At 38.4% G+C, this 23,278-nt stretch overlaps 3 protein-coding genes and 1 pseudogene across 4 annotated transcripts in view; all 4 read left to right on the top strand.

Moving 5' to 3' along the window:
* Positions 1 to 2,919: 2,919 nt before the first annotated feature.
* Positions 2,920 to 8,874, top strand: LOC144636422 (putative skeletal organic matrix protein 5). The gene is made up of 4 exons (XM_078495631.1): positions 2,920 to 3,251; positions 3,721 to 3,763; positions 4,143 to 4,278; positions 8,249 to 8,874. Exons 1-4 carry the CDS (start codon positions 2,951 to 2,953, stop codon positions 8,762 to 8,764), a joined length of 996 nt encoding a protein of 331 aa, XP_078351757.1. The 5' UTR covers positions 2,920 to 2,950; the 3' UTR covers positions 8,765 to 8,874.
* A 4,017-nt stretch (positions 8,875 to 12,891) lies between these two features.
* Positions 12,892 to 23,278, top strand: part of LOC144636444 (putative skeletal organic matrix protein 5) — a 143,408-nt pseudogene continuing 133,021 nt past the window's right edge. The window contains exon 1 of the transcript XR_013567509.1: positions 12,892 to 13,373. The product of XR_013567509.1 is annotated as a putative skeletal organic matrix protein 5 (transcript). The remainder of the gene's footprint in view (positions 13,374 to 23,278) is intronic.
* On the top strand, positions 13,504 to 15,912 carry LOC144636512 (putative skeletal organic matrix protein 5). Its single transcript, XM_078495735.1, has 3 exons — positions 13,504 to 13,514; positions 14,346 to 14,475; positions 15,224 to 15,912. Exons 2-3 carry the CDS (start codon positions 14,377 to 14,379, stop codon positions 15,746 to 15,748), a joined length of 624 nt encoding a protein of 207 aa, XP_078351861.1. The 5' UTR covers positions 13,504 to 13,514; positions 14,346 to 14,376; the 3' UTR covers positions 15,749 to 15,912.
* Positions 19,364 to 21,531, top strand: LOC144637228 (putative skeletal organic matrix protein 5). Its single transcript, XM_078496356.1, has 4 exons — positions 19,364 to 19,796; positions 20,004 to 20,046; positions 20,332 to 20,467; positions 20,600 to 21,531. Exons 1-4 carry the CDS (start codon positions 19,532 to 19,534, stop codon positions 20,849 to 20,851), a joined length of 696 nt encoding a protein of 231 aa, XP_078352482.1. The 5' UTR covers positions 19,364 to 19,531; the 3' UTR covers positions 20,852 to 21,531.

Raw genomic sequence — 23,278 nt, 5'->3', positions numbered from 1 at the left:
ACGTTCAGAATCCTCAGTGGTAAATAAAACATCTTGAAGCCGATTTAAAGGGAAACGAAGCGAAGCAAATCCTCAACTGTCTGTACGATCCCTTTCCTAGTCATGATATTGTTTCACAGATAGATAGAGAAACCTCTATTTAATATCAATAGATAAAATTTAAAGCTGAAAGCTTATTAATTTTGTCGTTTATATACGTAGTGTTTTACAATTTAAAAAAATTACATTAAAAATATAGTATTAAAATTTGCATCTAAAGTCTGGTTTTCACTAGCGACGCAAGAACAAGCGCGAGAATAACAGCTCTTATTTCTCTGTGAAAACGGCTTCGACTCAAACAAAAGCACAAGTGCATTGCAGCTTTATGCTAGAGCTTGTGCTTGCGGCAAGCACAAGAACAAGGATCAAAATTTGTCCTCTTTGCGTGATTGGGCTCATGTTTGCGCTTGTGCTTGCGTCGCTAGTGAAAACCAGGCTTTAAAGCTAACTACGTCTGAATATTACATTTAAAATATAAGCTAATATATATAAAAAAAAAAAAAAATTCCTATTTCCAATTTTGATTGAAGTGATTTGCAACTGGAAGTCGTTGGCTAACGTGTTGTTCCACAGCGCTGGGCCTCTGTATGCTATCGTTAGATCAAGACCGTTATTTTCAACATGCAAAATCCTTCTTGGTGGAAAATTAATTAATCATCTCTTTCAAACCAAGTGTAAATTTGGATCAGAAGAAACGTCGCTATTGTATTCAATTCACTCCTCACTAAGACGAGCACGACTTGCTGAAAAGTCGTGCAAACTCTTTTTCGTAGTACTTCATAAGTATTTCCTTTGAAAAGTCTACCAACTGCAATTGCGTGCGAGAAATTCTGGCCGTTAAATAATGATAAGAATCATGATAGCTTTGAGTTGTTAATTCTGCGTTTTTAAGCGATTTGTCGTAAAATACAATAGGCTTAAAGTAATTTTTGTTATTATATCTTTTCATTTCTTATTTCATTTGAAGGAAGAAGGGATAATATACCAATATAAGCAAAGATGGTTTTTGCAATGGTGGATAAAAAACAAGAAACGTGCAAAATGAGCCATGTTTTTCCAAGATGCTCCGTCCTTCGACAAAGCTCCTTTAAAATCCCATGGGAATATCACCAGCCGATGAATTGTAATTTGAATAGCGAGTGCCAGTCCTCGGGCGAAGTGGCGAGCGCTTTATTGACACAGGCGACATTTTAAGTGGTAAACGTATTCTTGAAAACGTAGAGTGCAATAATTGCCTTTTATTGAATCTCTATACGTTAACACGTCTATCTGCAACTCATGCAGATAGCCTGAAGGACAATATTCCGTTGAATTAACATTTTTTATATATTTTAAAACCACTTTTCCCGCCAAAAGTTTGGTAGTCAGCTTTTTTCACTTTAAAATAACACACTAAGAGAGGATAAGATATATAATGCTGAGACGTGTATCTATATCTTACCATAACATTGCGTGAAGAAATATCATTCCACTCAAGTATTAATCGATTGTTTGATTATTGATGGATTGATTAAGTGGCTAATAACTGATATACAAGCAGCAATTTCTCCATTCTGATTGGCTAAGAACACGTCAATTTATCCCAAACCAGTGCAAAAAGTGTAATTGGCAGTGCAAAACGTGTAATTGGCAGTGCAAAAAGTGTAATTGGCAGTGCAAAACGGTGTAATTGACAACAGCCTCATGAAAAATACATCTTGAACAAACAAAATGGCGGACGAAAGTGAGACAAAATTTAAACTTAATAACGCAATTTTAATTAAAAGACTTGAAAACGACGCAAAGTACAGAAGAACAACAAACCTTACTTACTGTAAAAGACGCAGAATTATCAAAAAGACAAAGAGGACAAGACATAAACTAAACTCGAAATAAGCTCACGGCCGACGGCCGATAGTAAATTAAAATTCTCGCCGAAACATTGCTTCACTTCTCTGAAGCGAAACGCGAAGAAGTACTGACCAGACTTCCAAGGAACCGGTTACCTAGTTTTGAACACAGAAGGAGCAAGCATTTCATTATATGATAGTTTAATAATAGCCGAAGCTTGTTTATTTAAAAGCTCGCTCAACAACAAAAGGCACAAAAGATAGTTTTACAACTGTAAGAGGTAAATCTAACCTGTAAAACGTCCAGTGAAATCAGGTAGCAATGCGGAGTTGTAGCAGAGTGCTCATCTGTACTAAGAAAATCCGTTCGGTAGATTTTTATAGTTCAGTATTTCAGTTCGGTATTCTAGTTTGACTATAATTTGTCAGCTAGAGCAACATGTGTTGAACTGAGGTTGATTTCTGTTCGGGCGAATACAAACACAGCACGGATAAAACGTACCAAAAAATACCTCTCAGCCAAGAACAGCAGCAGAACCTTAGGAATTTTTTCCTTGCTTTGTCATTCACATTCTTCAAATTCAACGGCGAAAAGAGTCAAAAGACTGTTCTGAAAACTTTTCATGCAGCACTTCCAGAGAGTGAATGAATATTTACGCATGAATTCACACGTCAAAATTTTTAGCCAGGCGCTATTCTGAAGTTGTCACGAGAATTATCAAAGCGTGACCGAAATTGTCGCTTGTATATTATTAACAAGTAATCACATGATTTTTCTCGTGCAATTTGGAATAAATAAGCACTTGTAAATTTTTCAAAGGCTACAAATTGCACTTGCCCTGCGGGCTCGTGCAATTTTGTTAGCCTTTGAAAAATTTACTCGTGCTTATTTATTCTAAATTGCACTCGAAATCATGTGATTACTGGTACAAATTCAGCTTTGCCGGAGTGTTTGCTTTGTTAATGCACTACAAATAAATACCAAATAAACAAAAAGATAAAATCACGACTCGTTAAAATTTTTGTTATAATGTTAAGTCTCTAATAGTGAGCAATTCGTTCTGAAGACATTACTCAGCAAGATGCACTCGTTTCTGAACTCGGTTCGGCTCATTCTGCAGCTATCCTGTGTGATTGCGATCGTAACTGCTGATGGAAACAACACTGCACCCGTGTCGACTCCGGCTCCTGCCAAAAAGAGTGACAAAACAATTATCGTCAACGTGAATGAAAATTCAGGCAACACTGAGATCACCAACATGAAAGATTCAGACAAGACTGAGAAAGCCATCAAATCTCTTGAAGCCACTTTGGAGAAAAACTTTCAGAAGCTTGTTCGCTTAGTCAATGGCACATCTCGTGGAAAACCAAACGTTGAATCTGGTATAAAATTGAGTCACTTTTTCGATTTTCTTTGTTTTGTTTCTTGCTAAACTTTATTGCATTTTATCATGGACAGTTTGTCCTTTGCGTCGTGTAACGAAGCGACGTGTCTTGTGTCGTGTAAAAGCTTATAGAATTGGGCCTCCTGTTTGATTTTATCTCTCTGTTTTGTTTCTCGCTTAACTAGCCTTTATTGAATACTATCTTGGGCAGGCTCGTCCTTTGCGTCGTGTAATGAAGCATAGTGTCTTGCGTCGTGTAAAAGCTTATAGAATTGTGCCTGTTCTTTGATTTAATCTTTTTGTTTTGTTTCTCTCTTCACTTTATTGAATTTTATCTTGGGCAGGCTCGTCCTTTGCGTCGTGTAATGAAGCATCGTGTTTTGCGTCGTGTAAAAATGTGTTTCTTGTTTGATTTAGTATCTTTGTTGTGTTTCTCGCTTAACTTTATTGCATTTTATCTTTTGCAGGTTCGTCTTTCGCGTCGTGTAAAGACATTTACGCGAACCATAAGTACGTTGTCACGTTACAACATATAAGTATCAAAGGCACCCGATGAGTAAAAAAAGTTTAAAATCACATTTATATCTTCTGTGCTTTATTTTAGCAAGTTGTTGCACAAAAATCTAGATTTTAAATTCATGAACAATCCTCTCCTTTTAACGCTGCAGTTTGTTCGTCGTCAATTTTTTTTATAATCATCTGTTTTATCAAATGACGTTCGATAAAAAAAAAAAATATTGTAGAAAAAGACTATTCAAGAAAGCTCTAAATATTAGTTTTCCTGTTTTGGAATTTTCTTTCACGAGTATCCATCTAGAAAGGTGTTGGAGAAAGTATTACACAGATGTGGTTTACTTCTCATTTATTTCTTCTTATGATTTGTTATTAGGTCGCAGGGAAATAGAGCTTACTTACTTCAAATAAACGCTGGAAAGGTCTCTGTTTTTTGTCACATGACAATTCATGGCCTTGGAGCATGCGGTGGTGGTGGATGGACGCTGGTCATGAAAATTGACGGCGCTAAGGTAAACATGACACTCTATAATCTAAAATTATGTAATCTAAAACATTGTCACACATTATGACGTATTCTTGTGGCGTTATGTTTACGTGACAACTTTCGGAGTATTGGCGCTGTGCTTTTCTTTGGAGGCGGAAGGATTCGATCGCATCCTTTAGTTCTCTTTCAGAGAATAAACAAAACTAATGCTTGTTACCTTGACTGCAACATAAAGGGACTGTGTCACGTATATAAGTTAAATTTAGGCATGAGACTCTCTCCTCCGCAGAGGCTTCTTGGAGACGCTTTAGCTGGGGAGACTCCGCTGTACGTAGTGAGTGCAGGCGCAATAAAACGTCGAGAGCTGCCGCGGGATCCTCTACCGGATACCACACCCAATGCGGCCGCCATCCGGGGGTGGTAACCTTTTTATTAGTGTTCCTCACCGGGGGTAGTATATGTGACTTGCCGTGTATGTCAACAAAATGGCTGCTAAGTCATATCTACAATCGGCTCTGAGGTTGCGCGATGTACAACAAGCAGAATCGACAAGAATGTATTCAGATGCCGGCGTGGGAATGTGGAAAATTTTGTTGTCCGCACATAGATTGCATGTATTATTTAGACTGTTTTGTTGTGTGGCGAACGAGAAATTCAACAGGCAAAGGATTCGATTAGGAAACTTTTGGCCGCTGAAACTCTTAAAAACGGATTAATTCTTTCCCGAAAGAAAACAGAACAAGTAAGTTTTTTTTTGAAGAATGTTAAATTAAGATACGAGTGTATAAACAGATTCTCAGGTGGGCGATCGAGAGCGAAGTTTCAATTCTTTGCCGTACGAACTAATTAGACCAATCGAAGCACAAGCTTAAATTTGCGTTTCGTTAGTCGTAAATAGATGCTAAAACCTGTGTAGGAACCATGCACTCATCTCTCCCATATTTTTTCTGTACAAAATTATGCTTGTGGTTGTCGTTGTGCTTGTTATTGTGTTACTCGATCAAACGAGTCAATAAACTGGTAAACGCTTAAAGCGAAATGTAACATATAGGAATTCAAGACCAAAATCAGGAAATACAAGTTTATTGACCACCAAGAGATATCTCCTTGAGAGGGAAGTCAAGCTCTTTGAAGTCTTCCTCCATTCTTTGACACTTGACCTCCATAGAACAACAAACTTCCCACACGACTACGCACAGGTTTCAGATGGGCCTACGGATACTAAGATTTTTGCTTTTTTTCGGTAAATATGAAAACTCTTCAGATAAAACACAGTCCCTTCCTGTAGTAACACATTTAGCGCGGATTTTTGCAGAATTTCAAGCTGTCAAAGTCGGCAAGGGCTCAGAAATTTATCAATGTACCAGAAAACGACAAGGATGTTCGAGAAAACTACAACCTTCTGGCAGAGGTTTCCCCCGCAATAATGGATCACTCGTCTTTTGCGCCTGCACTCAACATGCCCAGCAGATTTACATAACGAACGCCCCATCGGGAACCTCTGCGGAGGGGAGAGGGCATGGGAAATGACTATCAAATTCGATAAAATAAAAACTTAAACTGCGAAGGAACATTTCAATAACACAACAAATACAAAAAAAGGGACGGATGGCCAAAAGCGACGAAGATTGAGACGGATTGCAATATGAATGAAAGAAATGAATGAAATGAATGAAATACTTTATTAAAGTGTCTGAAGTATATAGCTTAAAAAAACTAATTGTGGACACTATTTACATTATTATATATCTAAGCTATTTAAAGTTAAAATATTTACACTTAAATTCTAAGAAGAAGAAAAACTGAAGAATCGTACTTCATACATTAATAAATAAATAAATCAATAAATTACAATAGAATATAAAATTTTATCATAAAAGTAGGTGAAAGATAAAAATTGCAGTTAAGAGTTAAAAATTAAAAATTTAAAAATGTATATCGGCTAGCTGCATATGTCACATTGACACTCAGTTTGTATAAGACGGGTGAGGTCTTTTTTTAAAATACTGTTTTTAAAACTCGTGACATTATGTTTTTCTCTATCACTGTGGTCTAGTTTGCTCCATAGATAAGGCCCGAAATATCGTAAAGAATGTTTTCCATAATGTACTGTGCGAAAACGTGGAATATTAAAATCAGCGTTCCTCAGATTATATCGTTTCGGGGCTGTATTAAATATTTCTGTTATATAAGTGGGCACAAGTCCGTGTTTTACTTTATACATTAGAATGGCAATGTTTTGTAGACGTCTTTGGTACAGACTTGGTAGACCTGCTCTTTTCAGTAGCTCACTGTAGGTCTCCGATTGGGATTTAAAGACTGCCCTGAGTGCGCGCTCTTGAACTCTCTCCATTTTCTTCTTATCGGATGATTTGCAAAAGTGCCATACAATATCACAATATGTAAGGTGAGGCAAAATACTAGATTTGTACAGCTGTAACTTTGCAGACCATGGAATTAGATTACGTAGTCTCATTAACACCCCAACCTTACAACTCGTTTTCTTGCAAATATCACTAATGTGTTCACTAAATGTCAGTTTGTTGTCGATGGTTACACCAACAATTTTAAGATACTCCGATGATTTGACTTCATGACCATCGAATTCCATCTTCAGTGCATATTCAGGGGTTCTCTTGGAAGGTTGTGGATCAAGGGTAAGGATCTGGTATTTCTGAGGGTTGGCTTGCAGTAGGTTCTCCTTGTACCACTGTGACACTGCCTCTGTTTCTCTCCTAAGAGTTTGGGCGGCCTTCTGTATATCATTATCATTGGCGTATATTTGGTGATCGCAAAAGATTTAGTGCTCTTTCAGAGAAGCCGTATGCTTTAAGTTTCTGGATCATTAGTGCAGGGTGCAATGAGTCAAAAGCTTTGCTCATATCGGTGGATAGAACAGTCACGTATTCCTTATTATCAGCAGCCATTTTCCAGTCCTCAGTTAGCCTTATCAACGTAGTTTCACAGCTATGTGTCTTTCTGTAGGCAGACATTTTCTGATATAGATGTGGATTCATGGTTTCCATGATTTGCTTGGAAAGTAATGACTCAAATACTTTATCAACAGAGTTCAGTACTGTTATAGGTCGGTAATTTCCCGGATCGGTTTTATCTCCTTTCTTGAAAACAGGAGTCCATTCTCCCATTTTCCACGTGTTAGGCCAATTTCCCTTTCTAATAATGCTGTTGTAGAGACTTGTTAGGGATGGTGCTAAACCTTTGGCAGTTAACTTTAGAATCTTCGGGGAGATTCCATTCCACCCTGTAGCTTTGTTTGGGTTTATGAAATATTGCCGGTTGGGCTGAACAGTTATCAAAGTTAATCTTGTTTGCTTGTAACTTTAAATTATAACGCCCAGGACACAGATTTGGTTGTAATGAGGCTCTGGTTTTGTCATTTAGATCCATAGAAGTAATTTATCTGCAAATAATATTTTTACTCAGAATAATATTTTTACTCCTTTTTTAGATAATAACTTTTAGATTGTGTTATTTAGTAATAATTACCTTTGGATCAATATTGTAGATTAGTTTTTAAATTTTTAGCTTACATTTCGATTTTAAATTAGGTTTTAACTAAATTTTAAATTAGATTATTGTTTATAGTAGATTCTTATTTTTTTTTAGTACATTAGAGAGGGCCACAAATTTATTAGTTGTAAAACTATTACGTGTAACCCTCTATAAATAAAGTTTGATTGATTGATTGATTGATTGAAACATTAAGTTTCATAACCAACACTTGGCAAAACTTAATAAAATAAACTTAACTTAGCCGTGACACAGTCGCCTTAAGAAGCATAAAGTCCTCCAAAACAATTTTTGTCACATAATGTTTACTAAGGTAAAATAAGGTTCTACAGTTTTTTAAAGGTGCTGTGGTGTCTATGAAATCATCGCAAGATCTAAAACAATTGAAGAAAAGCCTTTTGTTGGGATAATACAACTCTCCGTTTGTATTACATATCGCGATTGTTGTTTTTTATTCTCGATAGGCAACCTTTCGTTACGATTCCCAACTCTGGAGCAACAAGATTGACTTCAATCTTGCAGGAGGAAAGACTGGTTTTGACCATCATGAGACCAAGTTACCGACCTACTGGAACACACCCTTTTCCAAGATATGTCTTGGCATGAAGATCGGCCATCAGATGAACTTCGTTGTCCTCGACAAGCAGGCCAACTCTCTGTACTCACTGATCGCTGATGGGCAATACCGCGCCACCTCACTGGGTCGTAACACGTGGAAGACGCTGATTGGTGTACAGTCGTCCTTACAGAGCCACTGTAACAAGGAAGGGTTTAATGCTGTGAGTGAAAGTGTCTATTCTAAAGCAAGAATCGGCATCCTTGGCAACGACCAAAATGATTGCAAAAGCTGTAATTCCAGAATCGGTTTTGGTACAGGAGGGGTCCCTGATGGCTCCAATACGTGTGGGAACGCGGCCAACTCCAGTCCTGATAATGGAGACAAAAGCATTAAAGTCATGGGATACATCTTCGTACAGTGACATTGGAACTTATCTAATAATTTTAGAATGATATCGACTGATGCATTTAAGTAGTATCTCAGTATGTTAGAAACAGAGGTCAATTAGAATGTACGAAGAATAAACATTGGTGTTGGGAATACACATGTATCCGACTAATACTTTGGTGTAACAAAGGAAAGAACTGCACATTCGGATGAGCTCAAACCCTAGACCCTTTCAATAGGCCATTTCCGAGTTACCCTTTGCCTCCGTTTCAAAACGAGTGTAAGTGCGAAACCATTCAAATGAAAATGAGTTTGATTTGCATGAAAATGGACCTGTAAGTGAAACTCATTTTCATATGAATGGTTTCGCACCTAGAATTGTCATGAAACAGAGGCAAAGGGTAACTCCGAAATGGCCTATTTGTTTTTACCCTGACGACGAAGAGTTTAATAGTCTAACAGATGAAGTAGCGAAGGCCTCTCACGCAAAGTTCTCGTTAGTAGTAGGGAAGTTTTCCTTAGTTTTCTTCATGAGAATTTAACAATTCCCTTTAATTGTCCCCTTGAAATAAATGACGATGTGTGCTTGCACTCAAAACCCCTGGGAGGTCCCTTTTAAATTAGTAGCCGTGTGATGAAGTCATTCGGGGTAGCTACGGCCTCTCAATTTATCGCGCAAAGTTCTCGTTAGTAGTAGGAAAGTTTTCCTTTGTTTTCTTTGTGCGAATTAAACAATACCCTACGTTCCCTTAAACTACATGACCATGTGCCCTTGCACCCAAAACCCCTGGGAAGTCCCTTAGTAGTCGTGTGATGCAGTCACTTCGGGGCTTAATAGCGACTGTCTGTAAATTTATATGGAGAATCCCGCGACAGGACCGGAAATTCAAATTGTTTTTTTTATTTCCTCAAAAATGCCCTTACGTTGAAATATTTTCAAAAAATGTCATTGAAAAGATCCAGCGAGTTTAAATGTTTCTGAAGTCCAAGAAATTTCGAAATACCAAGGAGGAGCCAACGTTCTGACGAAGTTTGTTAAAGTAATCATTCAACAAATTACGACATTCACTTGCTTCCAAAATTTCCAAATTTATTATGTTGTGATTTTCAGTCCCAGTTACCCAAATCCCATTTCCCCAGCGAAAATTTATCCAAATCCAAGTTCCTATTTAATACCATCAGGCCCCTCTTTATATGATAAAATTATAGGCGCAAAACAGAATTAATAAATTCTTGAAATTCTGCAAAAGCTGGAGTGAAGAGCCATTATTTTTTTTTTTTTAAATTTAACCATTTTTAAATTTAACCATTTTTTGTCAAGAAGAGCCAAAGTGTTTGCATGAAAAAAAAAAACTTGGCTCGACACCGGGGTCACGTCTTCCTTCACGCAGGGTCACCCTAGCCCCCGAACCAACTTGGAAATTTCTCATAAAAGCGGTTCGCTGTTATTTATAAAAGGAATGTATAAAAAGCTCTCTTGCCTGAGGTGGCTCGGTTCGGAGGATAACCCTCCTAGCAGTGGCGGATCCAGACCTTCAGACAAGTAGGGGTCCGGTCATCCAGACCCTGCAATAAGAGGGGGCCTACTCTCAAAAATAGTTCTCCTCTTCCCTGCGGGCCTCAATTTGGCCAAAAAATAACGTTGGCCCCTCCTCTAGATCCAACGCTGTACCAGGGTCACCTTTTCTCCATATAAACTGAGAGCATGAGTCCAAAGAAGGTGATTTTAAAAAATGCCAATGCATACAGTCAAACTGATTTTGTGTTGGACGTCTCACTAGTTTGCAGGCCTGTGAGAACAAATTTGAGCTACTTACTGGCCTTTTATAATTCTTTTGAGTGTTTTAAAATATAATTGTCCAGTTACGTTTTTCCCAATGTTTTTCCCAGTTTTCTGCCAACGAGTTATGGCCTTGGAGCATGCGGTGGTGGTGGATGGACGCTGGTCATGAAAATCGATGGTGCTAAGGTAAAAAATTATAAATTGCTTATCGTATCAAGAGCTATATAAAATGATTCAGAACTGAATGCATTACTAAATCAGATTGAGTTCAGGTTAAGTACTTGATTTTATGTCGCTTTTTCATTTTTATTTCCGATAGACAACCTTTCGTTACGGTTCCCAACTCTAGAGCAAAGAAGGAGGAAAGACTGGGTTTGACCATCACGAAAACAAGTTGCCGTGCTACTGGAACACACCCTTCTCCAACATTTGCATGCATGCAAAAAACTTGACTGTTCTCGACCAAGGATCTTCTCAAAAAATTTACAAACCCATCTCTCCTCAACCTTCGCGCCATATTTATCACTCATGCTTTTATTATGCTTATCGCTCCGCTATCCGGAAAGGAAATACTATTTCCTTTTGAAACAGCTGCTTGTTCAGTGTATTTCTTGACCGGGTCTTATTTACGGGAAAGCGAAATCATGTTCAGAAAATGAGAAATTTAAAGTGGTTTCTAGTGACGTAAAAATAGGCCAAGTTTGATATTTTAAGAGGCTTGGGCTATAAAACAAAAGAAATGATTTATTCATCACTCGAAATTGATTGCTGTATTTCCCTAGGAAGCCAAGTCAGAATTAATTGTAATATATCGAAATTGGCCCAGAAATTTTGCCTTAACTCTAATAGGAATGGTAACCCGCGACAATTGTTAATTTTGCCTTACCCTTTCTATAAGTTGACAATTATTCCCGGCCTGAGTTTACTGGGTTGGTTTCTGTACTTTAAAGTATTACATATAAAATTCACAACGACTGAAGTTAATACATTCCCTTTTGTCGAGACAAATCTAAACCTACGGCTCAAAATGATACATTTCAATGAAATAGAAACCTAGAATATTGCTCGAAATGAGACACAGAACTAATACATTGAGATTCCACTCAATAATTTATAATGACTATGGACTAGTGGAGCTATCCGTTAATTTATGCCCTTCATACAAATACCATGAACATGAAGACATTGCTACAGCTAAATAAATTGAATGAATGAATAAATGAACGAATGAGCCAGTGAAGATTTTATTCAAATAGACCGTATATAAATAAAAATTCTCCTTAGCTTTCTTCTTGCCATATCCTGATTTCTAAATAAAACACCGTTGTTGTGATAAAAATTGGAGAAACCATACAAATGTCAAGTGAACCATGCTAATGCAGAGCTCAATTACAACATCATCGAGTAACAAACGAATTCAAGGAATAAGCAGCAACTGACACAGCAGACGTTCAGAATTCTTGGGGGTAAAGAAAACAACTGCGTGTACGATCCCTTTTTTATTGTTTCGTAGATCAAGTCTTAACGTTTTTTTTTTAACGTCCAAAATCCCTCTTCATGGAAAATTGCCCCCCTTTGTTCAAACCAACGGCGAATTTCGGACCAGAAGAAACGTCTCTAAGTTGTTCAATTCACCCTTCACTGAGACGAGCACGAATAGCCGAAACGTCGTGCAAATTCTTTGTCGCAGTCCTTCGTAAACGTTTCCTTTGAAATTTCTACCAAATGCAATCATGTACGAGGATTTTTGGCCGTAAATAATGGTAGAAATGATATTACTTTGGGTTATGTCTGCAGTTTTAGCAATTTCTACTAAACATAGGCTTTAGGTATTTATGTTATTTTATTTCTAATGTCAAAATTTAATTGAAGCCGAGGAAAGTAATATAATAAATTAAGCGAGGATGGCTACTGCATATTGAGATGGATTAAAAACGTGACAAAATGGAGCCATGTTTTCTCAAAAAGCCCCGTCATTGACAAAGCCCGTTTAAAGACCCGCGGGAATATCACCAGCCGATGAATTGTTATTTGAATAGCAACTGCCAGTCTTCGGGCTAAGTGGCGACGGCTTATTGACACAGGCGACATTTTAATGGTTAAAATATTCTTGAAAAGGAAGAGTAATTGCCTTTTATTGAGTCTCTCTCTATGTTATGCCACTCATGCAAACGATCTGAAGGACAATTGTCTTTTACATTAATATTTCCATATTGACTACTTTTCTCGCACGAAGTTTAGTAGTCAGTTTCTGCACTTAAAAAAACACACCAAGAGAGGATAAAAATGATAATATGTACCGTTGAGACATATCTATATCTAAATTAAATTAAACTACGTATCAATATAAAAGGAATCTCAATGGAATATTGCTTGAAATAAGATCGCGTGTCCTTAGGTATTAGATTCCACGTGACATAACTTTTTTAGGGTTAGTTGATTTACAGACTAATGAGCTTCACTGGAGTGTTTACTTTGTTAATGGACTACAAATAAATATCATATAAACAAGAAGATATAATCACGACACGTTAAAATTGTTGTTATAATGTTTAATCTCCAATAGTGAGTGATTCATAAAGAACACTGCTCAACAAGATGCGCTCGTCTCTTCGGTTTATTCTGTGGCTATCCTGTGTGATCGCGATCGTAACTGCTGATGGTAACAACACTGCACCCGTGTCGACTCCGCTTCCCGCCAAAAAGGGCGACAACACAATTATCGTCAACGTGAATCAAAATACAGGCAACACTGAGAAGGCCATCAAATCCCTTGAAGCAACCTTACAGAAAAAATTTCATCAACTTATACAGGCAGTAGTGAACGCCACATCTCGTGAGAATCATAATGTCGAATCTGGTAAGATGACTTTATCGATGATTATATACTAATTGGTTTATTCAGTTCATTTCCCTGTTTTGTTTTACACTTAACTTTACTACATTATATCTTTTGCAGGTTCGTCTTTTGCGTCATGCAAAGAATTTACGTGAATCAAAAGTAAGTAGCCATGATAAAAGTGGTACGGGGAAAAAAGAGTTCTCTGCTAGCATTGTCTCCTAGCTCTGTTAGCAATTAAAGGAGACGTGTTGTGTAAGAAAAGTTTATGCAATTTGGTTCTTTAGGATTTTCATTTGAAGAGCAAATCTTGCTCTTCACCAGTTATCTCGTTATACAATATCACCGTTTAAGCGTAATAGTCGAAAAACAGCATTTACCATCAGTCGCAGTGATACTATACCACGCAAAGTTTTCAAGTAATGCGGATTCGGATTTGAGCAAAAATAGTGGCGGATTTACCGATTTGGCCAAAAAATAACACGGATCGTCGGATTTGCGTACCCCTATTAACCCCCCCCCCCCCCCCCTCTATCTCTCTCTCGTTGACCGCATGTAAACTATTCTTTCCGGTTAGATAATCAAACAACCGAGAAAAAAATAGTGTTTTATAAATGTGAATCGAAACAGAACACGTAGCCTTGGCTTTGTTGCATTTTCCATTTGTTTCCGATAAATTTCAGTTAAGCGTTTAAAGACTGGGAAAGTTAAATTTATATATTCGATGAAGTTACAATACCCCAGATAAATGATCTCATCAAGTCTTTAGTTTTGAGTGCGGAGTTAAAGTTAAGTCTACACTCAATCAGTTTTTCTGTCCTTTAAGTGACCCTGAGTAGAAAAAGTTCAGCTTGTTTCCGTAAAATATACCCCGTTTTGCAGAAATTTGTCTTCTATGTATTACCCTTTTTAAAGGAGGGGAAGACAAGGCATATCGGAGTGGGGGAGTATTTTTTTTTTTCTACGCATTAACATGTTTTGTTTTGTAATAAGGTCTCAAGGAAACAAAGCTTACCTACTACAAATGGACTCTGGGAAGGTCCCTGTTTTCTGTCTCATGACGAGTCTTGGAGCATGCGGTGGTGGTGGATGGACGCTGGTCATGAAAATCGATGGTGCTAAAGTAAGGCCCGGTTCAGATGCCGTACTATTCATGAGCCGAACTCAATTCGAATTTGGACCGACCCAAATTGACAAAAGTACACCTCTTGATTCAGATGCCGTACTTTTTGGCCGTTCCGAGACCGTTCCTAATACAGTTCCATACAGTTCCGTTAAAACCAGTCTTTGAGATAAACTGCTTGCAAAATACATTATAATAGTTTATGAATTAGGATCGGCACATGAAAAGTACGGCGTCTGAATCAAAGTCGTTCCAAAGGCGTTCCACAGGCGAAATTCTCGGCCAAGCCAGGCGGGAGGATCGGGTGAGCCGTTCCAAATTGAAATAGCCGTTATAATTTGATTCAGACGCCGATCTTTTCATGTACTTAATTCAAGGAATTAGGTTCGGCTCATGAAAAGATCGGCGTCTGAACCGGGCCTAAATAAAATATAGAGAGCCCAATATAGAATTATGAAACAGTTGTTTTTACCCCGAGTGTACATTTGAAATTAATTGTAAATTGATCTCTGCAAAAAGAAGAAACAAAATTAGTATGTGTCTCCTCGCAACATCCAATATAGTCGACCCGAAGAATCGCGTCAGTGAATTGACTCATTTCCCGCTGTCAAGCTAGGAAATTAATCAAGCAGCTCCACGTATTCTTGTTTTAGATGACGTACTGTATAACGTACTGTATGTAACGGTTATGTAGTACGTGTGCAGGACTTGATTTTCATGTAACACTTTTTATCTTTATTCCCAATAGACAACATTTCGTTACGATTCAAATCTCTGGAGCAACAAGGTCGACTTCAATCTTCCAGGAGGAAAGACTGGCTTTGACCATCACGAGACCAAGTTACCGACCTACTGGAACACACCCTTCTCCAAGATCTGTCTTGGCATGAAGATCGGCCAACAGATCAACTTCATTGTCATCAACAAGCAGGCCAACTCTCTGTACTCACTGATCGCTGACGGGCAATACCGCGCCACCTCACTGGGTCGTAACACGTGGAAGAAGCTGATTGGTTCACAGGCCTCCCTGCAGACCAACTGTAACAAGGAAGGGTTCAATGCAATTAGTGGTGATAGCGGTGATTCTAAAGCAAGAATCGGTTTTCTAGGCAACCAACAAAATAACTGCGGCGACTCTGAGTCAAGAATCGGGTTTGGTACGGGAGGGTATCCTGATGACTCCAACACGTGTGGAAACGCAGCAAGTTCCGGGCACTCGCCAGATAATGGAGGGAAGAACATCAAAGCCATGGGATACATTTTGGTTCAGTGACACTCTAAAGGAACTGAACATTTTCTGCTTTATAGAAAAGGCCATAATCTTTCAGTTATATAAGACTTAATATACTGCACTAGAAGAGGCATGCGATGTCTGAAATCATTCAAGTCTTGTACTGATTAACGTGCATGTGTAGCTTAATAAACAAATAAACTTGGTAATAGAACAAGCAGACTGAATAGTGTCAAAAACAAAAAACAAAAACAAATGCAAAACAATTTATTTCCTTTGTTATATTTCTCCCTTAGCTGTCCACAGCAAGTTTCATTCAGTGATTTTTCTCTCTGGTTAAAAATAATCCCGCTTGTCTGAAACTGAACAGTTCGAAAGTATCGAAAGTATTGACGCGAATCGATGACTTATCACTTCGAGTAAGGGGAGGCTGATGGGATTTGATAGATAGTCACTGTTATATAAAATGCCCCCCCCACCTTCTTTATCGGAATTTTTACCAGCCCCACCCCTCGAAATCCTTTTTTACGATGACCACCCTCCCCCCGAAAAACACAATAATCAATTAAAAATTAAAATTTATCAAGCCTTATGACTAAAGAATGTATAAGTTGTTCATTCATAATAATAGGCAAACTACATCTTGCCAAATAGCTGACATTGCCTCGACTGTTTATTGTGGGTGCCTTTTGTTAGTATGGATTGACTCCATTTGTAACCAATAAGCTGTTGGGTTGAGTAAACGACAAAGGGGGGTCCGGGAACATGTTCCTTTGGGCAAATATGAATTTTCATAACCTCAGAAGCCCTCATTACAATAGCTAGAAGTATAATTATTTTCAGTGACCCTCCCCCCTTAAGAACCATATTTTTTGGCTGCCCCCCCTTTTTGAAGCCATATTCTTTCGTGACCCCACCTCATAAAAAATGACGGTCCCCTACACGCAGGCCCTCCATTTAGACCTTTATTCGGAGACCAAATACCACTAAAATACGACGATATTAGGCTTTTACCGACTGTGCTCTGAAAAAAGGCATTTGATGTTCCAAGTTTGCTGATCAGTTTCTGTTGAAAGTATACTTTTTTAGAAATTATTCTCTTTATGTGGAGGTTTTTTAACTGAATGTTTATTTTGTATTGAATTTTTTTCATCACACCTTTTTCTGCCTTTGTACAACAGCAACAGTAGTCTTGGGGTGCTTTCGATTCGGATATCCTGATTTGACCGCTTTTTGCATTTCCCAATAAACGAAATCCAAGAACTGATTTTGACGCACGGAACTACTTGTTTTATGCCTTACTTAAAATAGTGTTTATTATTTTGTCCAGCTTACGTCCAGTACTTAGGAAGCCATTTATAAAACAAAATGAAACAAATTGCATTTGATCGCCTTGTTTCAGTGGCAAAATGAACGAGTCTTTCTCCTCCAGTATTCAATATATACTAGAGACAGATAGGTTTTAAGTCGATTCCTTTTGTGGCAGATAATTATTTTAATTAAAACGAGAAGAAAAAGAAAAGAACGGCCTGAAAACGTTTGGTAAAGTACCCATCCAACAACTCACCACATTCATTTGACAGGCTTAAGATAAAGTGCATGATGGTGGAGATCCGCAAAGAATATCTGAAACATCACTATATGGTTAAAATGATCCTTTTAAGATTTTCAATGTATTTCTGGACCGGGACTTATTCCCGGGAAAGCGAAAACAGAGAATGAGTAATTTAAAGCCATTTCTTCCTTCAATCGAAACTGATTGTTGTATTTCCCTAAGCAAGAAAGCCGTCAGAATTTTAATATATCGAAATTGGCCTATGAATTATGCCTTAACTCTAATGGGAATGGTAACCCGCCGATTATTGTTAACTTTGCCTTACCCTTTCTATAGTTAATAATTTCTCTCGGACCGAGTTTACTGGGTTGGTTTTTGCACTTTTATGAAGGTAACACATATAAAATTAATAACGACTGAGGTTAATACATCCCCCTCGGTCGAGACAGATATAAAACAAAACTAGAAATGCTACATTTCAATGAAATAGAAACCTAGAATATTGCTCGAAATAAGACCTAGAGCTAAGGAATGGGGGATTCCACTCAATAATTTAAAATGATTATGGACTAATGTAGCTATCTTTTAATTATAATGCACTACAAACAAATATCATACAAAACGAAAGACATTGCTTCCGCTAAATAAAGTGAATGAATAAATTAATGAATGAGCTCATAAAGATTTTATTTAAATCCACCGTATATACATAAAAATTATCCTTAGTTTTCTTCTTGCCATAAGCTTCCTTAATGCGCTACGTACCCACTGGGAGAAAGACGTATCCTGATTTCTAAATAACACACGGTAGTCATGATAAACATTGAAGAAAAAATACAAATGCCAAATGAACGATTCTTTTCTCTTCTGTGAAATTTTTAAATGACATTATAAAGGAAATGCGAGTATATGTTTACGGGCCTGGTCATGCCAGTGTCTTATTAGTTTTTACGAAGCATTTTAAGCGCTAATGCAGAGCTCAACATCGTCGAGCAAATAACGAATTCAAGGAATAAGCAGCAACAGCAGACGTTCAGAATACTTATTATTAAAGAAAACAACTTAAAGCCGATTAAAAGGAAACGAAGCGAAGCAAATCCTCAACTGTCTGTACGATCCCTTTCGAAGGCATGATATTGTTCCATAAATCCAGAACTAACGTTTTTAACACCGGAAACCTTTCTTTATGGAAAATTACCCTACTTTGTTCAAACCAATGGTAAATTTCAGACCGGAAAAACGTCGCTAAGTTGTTCACTTCACTCTTCACTGAGACGAACACGACTACTTGTAGCCGAAACGTCGTGCAATTTCTTTGTCGCAGTCCTTCGTAAACGTTTCCTTTGAAATTTCTACCAACTGCAATCATGTACGAGGATTTTTGGCCGTAAATAATGGTAGAGATGATGTTACTTTGGGTAATGTCTGCAGTTTTAGCAATTTCAGTAAACATAAATAGACTTTAAGTTTAGGCATTTATGTTGTTTTATTTCTAATGTCAAAATTTAATTGAAGCCGAGAGAAGTAATAACATACTAAAATAAGCGAGGATGGCTACTGCATATCGAGATGGCTTAAAAACGAGAAACGTGACAAAATTGAGCCTTGTTTTTCCAAGAGGCGCCGTCCTTGATGTAGCCACTTTTATCCCATGGGAATATCACCAGCCGATGAACTGCTATTTGAATAGCAAATGCCAGTCTTTGGGCAAAGTGGCGACGGTTTATTGACACAGACGACATTTTAATGGTTAACGTATTCTTGAAAACGTAGAGTTATTGCCTTTTATTTAGTCTCTCTCTATGTCATGCCACTCATGCAAACGCTCTGAAGGACAATTGTCCTTTACATTAACATTTCCATATTTACTACTTTTCTCGCACGGAGTTTGGTAGTCAGTTTCTGCACTTAAAAGAAGCACACCAAGAGAGGATAAAAAGGATAATATATACTGTTGAGACATATTTATATCGAAATTAAACTACGTATCAATAGAAAGGAATCTCAATGGAATACTGCTCAAAATAAGATCGCGTGGGTTAAGATATTAGAATCCACGTGACATAGTTTTTTTAGGGTTAGTTGATTGATTGATTAATCGATTAGTTAATTTACAGAATAATGCACCTGCACTGGAGTGTTTGCTTTGTTAATGCACTACAAATAAATATCATATAAACGAGAAGATATAATCACGACAAGTTAAAATGGTTGTTATAATGTTTAATCTCCAAAAGTGAGTGATTCGTAAAGAACACTGCTCAATCAAGATGCACTCGTCTCTGAACGTTCGGTTTATTCTGCAGCTATCCTGTGTGATCGCGATCGTAGCTGCTGATGGTAACAACACTGCACCCGTGTCGACTCCGCTACCCGCCAAAAAGAGCGACAACTCAATAATCGTCAACGTGAATCAGAATACAGGCAACGCTGAGAAGGCCATCAAATCTCTTGCAGAAATTTTGGAGAAAAAATTTCAGCAGCTTATTCGCGTAGTCAATGCTACAACTCGTGGAAAGCCCAGCATTGAATCTGGTATAAAATTGTGCCTATTCTTTGATTTGATATATTTGTTTTGTTTTTCACTTAAATTAATTGCATTTTATCTTTGACGGGTGTTGTCCTCATTGCGTCGTGAGAAGAAGCACCGTGCTTTGTACCGTGTTAACCTCTGCCTGTTGTTTGATTTAGTTTCTCTGTTTTGTTTCTCGCTTAACATTTTTTGCATTTTATCTTTTGCAGGTTCGTCCTTTGCGTCGTGTAAAGACATTTACGTGAATCATAAGTAAGTTATAGGGTTGTAATTCCGGTTATAAGCCCTGGGCTTATACAACTTCATAAGGGTTTTTGGGTAGGCTTATAAGTGGAGGGGCTTATATCCGGGAGGGCTTATAAGCGGGATAAATAAAACCGTTCTGAAATGGGCCATGGAACTGTTGATCGAAATACGTTTTTAAGTTAAAAACGCATAATAAAGCAACAGTTAGCCCTGTTCAGTACTGTCATCTGGCATAGCGGGACTTATAGAACTCTAGGTATAGCTTTTACGTTATTACCTGTTTTTTAAAAGGTCGCAAGGAAACAGAGCTTACTTCCTCCAAATGGACTCTGGAAAGGTCCCTGTTTTCTGTCACATGACGAGTCATGGCCTTGGAGCATGTGGTGGTGGTGGATGGACGCTGGCCATGAAAACTGACGGTGCAAAGGTAAAACATGACACATTCTTTACGAAGAGCTATATAACGAGATAGGCATTAATGATTACAAAATGTGTTAATCAGTTCAACTGCAAGCTAAGTGCTTGATGTTTATGTCGCATTTTTTTTTATTCTCAATAGTCAACCTTTCATTACCATTCCAAACTCTGGAGCAACAAGTTCGACTTTAATCTTCCAGGAGGAAAGATTGGGTTTGACAATCACGAAACCAAGTTACCGACCAACTGGAATACACCCTTCTCCAAGATCTGTCTTGGTATGAAGATCGGCCAACAAATCAACTTCCTTGTCATTTACAAACAGGCCAACTCTCTGTACTCACTGATCGCTGATGGGAACTTCCGCGCCACCTCACTGGGTCGAAACACGTGAAAGACGCTGATTGGTTCACAGGCCTCCTCACAGACCAACTGTAACAAGGAAGGTTTCAATGTTGTGAGCACTAATAGTGCCTATTCCAATGCAAGAATTGGTGTCCTTGGCGACACTAATGAGTGCTAAACCTGTGATTCCAGAATCGGGTTTGGTACAGGAGGGAATCCTGATGACTCCAACAAGTGTGGAAACGTGGCATGCTGCTTATCAGATAATGAAGACAAACACATCAAAGCCATGGGGTACATTCTGGTACAGTGAGAAGGAATCTGACGACGTTTTAATTGGAAGCTTGTCAGACGATTTGCTGTCAAAAATTTAGAAACCGCAAACATAGATACATTTTAGTTGTATGCCAGGATGGGGTCTGTCCATTTCATGAGTTCGAGTTCCAGTTAGAATTTCGAGTTGAGTTCGATTTCGAGTTAGAATTTCGAGTTCGAGTTAAAACATCGAGTTCGAGTTAAAATATTGAGTTCGAGTTTTTTGCGGTTAGCTCCACTCCGGTTTGCTTGCGGTTAGCTCCACTCCTATTTGCTTGCGGTTAGTTCCACTCCTATTTGCTTGCGGTTAGCTTTCATTTGGTGATAAGGGCAATGCTATGCGTGACCAACTGGGAAATGTTACCCTATAACTCGAACTCGAAATTTCTAACTCGAACTCATAAATTCGATACACTCGCCAGGTTGTACTGTTAGTAGATTTAAGAGACAGTAGTCAATAAAGAACAAATAAACATTGGTGCTAGGAATAAAAAAGTGTCCGACTAATATTTTGTTGTTATACTTATACATGCACCACACAAAAATTCATCCCCGTGACAGAGCCCCCTAGGGCAGGGGGGGGGGGGGGGGGGAGAGGTGCTATACTGCATGTTCGAGACGCACTGAGCCCTCTTAGAGAGTAGTTTTGATTGTTTTAACGTACTGACATTATAACGCTCCATTCGCAAACAAAGGCGCTGCCCTTAGCTTCTTGCTATGGTGGTGCTCAAACGCGGGTGAAAGCGACGGGGTACCGGCCGTTCCCTTGAAAATTTGCATTTTTCTTTCTATTATTAATAATACGTGTAAAATGTTAACGCTTATGAGCGCGCAAATAAAATGCATCATTGTAGAAATTTCGTAACAGGAATAAAACTTCATGTTTTTACGTCTGTATACTTTGATAAAGATCATGACACGTATTTTGCTTCTTTGAATGGCTTATAGAACCCACGCCTGCGGCTTGAGCTTTTTTCTATTTCAGCTCAGCAGAAAAACATGTACAGGCCAGCACAAAATCGGTTTCACTGTATGTATTGGTCTGTTTTCAAGGGGCCGACTTTGATCTCAAATCAGAAAAGAAAAGTTGCTCTCTGCATCTTGGTTATTAAGGGCCTGTTTATATGGAAAACAGTTGTCCCTGGTAGGAGGGTTACCCTCAATACCGAGCCACTCCAGGCAAGAGAGCTTTTCATACGCTTCTTTATAAATAGCAGCAAAGTTGGCAAGAGAGACGTGACCCCGAGTGACGAGCTAACACATTGTCTCTTTTTGACTCACCTACCAGGGACAACAACAACGGGAAAATTAGCCTCCTTCGCATACGATCTTTGGGCTAGTAACCTGTTTCTTCTCGAGCCCAACGAACGTCTGCGAAGGAGGCTAGGGGAAACTCGTCTATGAGCGTTAACTTGTCGTCAAAAAATTGGGACAATTTAATTTCTCAATGTTAACCTTAAAAGAAAAATGCAAATTTTCAAGGGAACGGCCGGTACCCCGTCGCTTTCACCCGCGTTTGAGCACCACCATAGCAAGAAGCTAAGGGCAGCGCCTTTGTTTGCGAATGGAGCGTTATAATGTCAGTACGTTAAAACAATCAAAACTACTCACTACGAGGGCTCAGTGCGTCTCGAACATGCAGTATAGCACCTCTCCCCCCCCCCCCTGCCCTAGGGGGCTCTGCCACGGGGATAAATTTTTGTGTGGTGCATGTATAAGTATAACAACAAAATATTAGTCGGACACTTTTTTATTACCAGCACCAATGTTTATTTGTTCTTTATTGACTACTGTCTCTTAAATCTACTAACAGCACATCCTGGCGAGTGTATCGAATTTATGAGTTCGAGTTAGAAATTTCGAGTTCGAGTTATGGGGTAACATTTCCCAGTTGGTCACGCATAGTATTGCCCTTATCACCAAATGAAAGCTAACCGCAAGCAAATAGGAGTGGAGCTAACCGCAAGCAAACCAGAGTGGAGCTAACCGCAAGCAACTCGAACTCGATATTTTAACTCGAACTCGATGTTTTAACTCGAACTCGAAATTCTAACTCGAAATCGAACTCAACTCGAAATTCTAACTGGAACTCGAACTCATGAAATGAACAGACCCCATCCTGGCATACAACTAAAATGTATCTATGTTTGCGGTTTCTAAA

This window comes from Oculina patagonica, chromosome 13, assembly GCF_052425735.1.
Source record: "Oculina patagonica isolate OP01 chromosome 13, crgOcupat, whole genome shotgun sequence".
Classification (NCBI taxonomy): domain Eukaryota; kingdom Metazoa; phylum Cnidaria; class Anthozoa; order Scleractinia; family Oculinidae; genus Oculina; species Oculina patagonica.
This window is presented reverse-complemented; position numbering and strand designations above follow the sequence as displayed.

What these genes read in the sequence shown, in the direction of transcription:
- LOC144636422 (XM_078495631.1), top strand. Translation starts at nt 2,951, where the DNA reads ATGCACTCGTTTCTGAACTCGGTTCGGCTCATTCTGCAGCTATCCTGT. An exon ending in AAAACCAAACGTTGAATCTG is followed by an intron (nt 3,252 to 3,720) that starts GTATAAAATTGA and finishes TATCTTTTGCAG; the next exon opens with GTTCGTCTTTCGCGTCGTGT. An exon ending in TGAAAATTGACGGCGCTAAG is followed by an intron (nt 4,279 to 8,248) that starts GTAAACATGACA and finishes TATTCTCGATAG; the next exon opens with GCAACCTTTCGTTACGATTC.
- LOC144636512 (XM_078495735.1), top strand. Translation starts at nt 14,377, where the DNA reads ATGGACTCTGGGAAGGTCCCTGTTTTCTGTCTCATGACGAGTCTTGGA. An exon ending in TGAAAATCGATGGTGCTAAA is followed by an intron (nt 14,476 to 15,223) that starts GTAAGGCCCGGT and finishes TATTCCCAATAG; the next exon opens with ACAACATTTCGTTACGATTC.
- LOC144637228 (XM_078496356.1), top strand. Translation starts at nt 19,532, where the DNA reads ATGCACTCGTCTCTGAACGTTCGGTTTATTCTGCAGCTATCCTGTGTG. An exon ending in GACATTTACGTGAATCATAA is followed by an intron (nt 20,047 to 20,331) that starts GTAAGTTATAGG and finishes GTTTTTTAAAAG; the next exon opens with GTCGCAAGGAAACAGAGCTT. An exon ending in TGAAAACTGACGGTGCAAAG is followed by an intron (nt 20,468 to 20,599) that starts GTAAAACATGAC and finishes TATTCTCAATAG; the next exon opens with TCAACCTTTCATTACCATTC.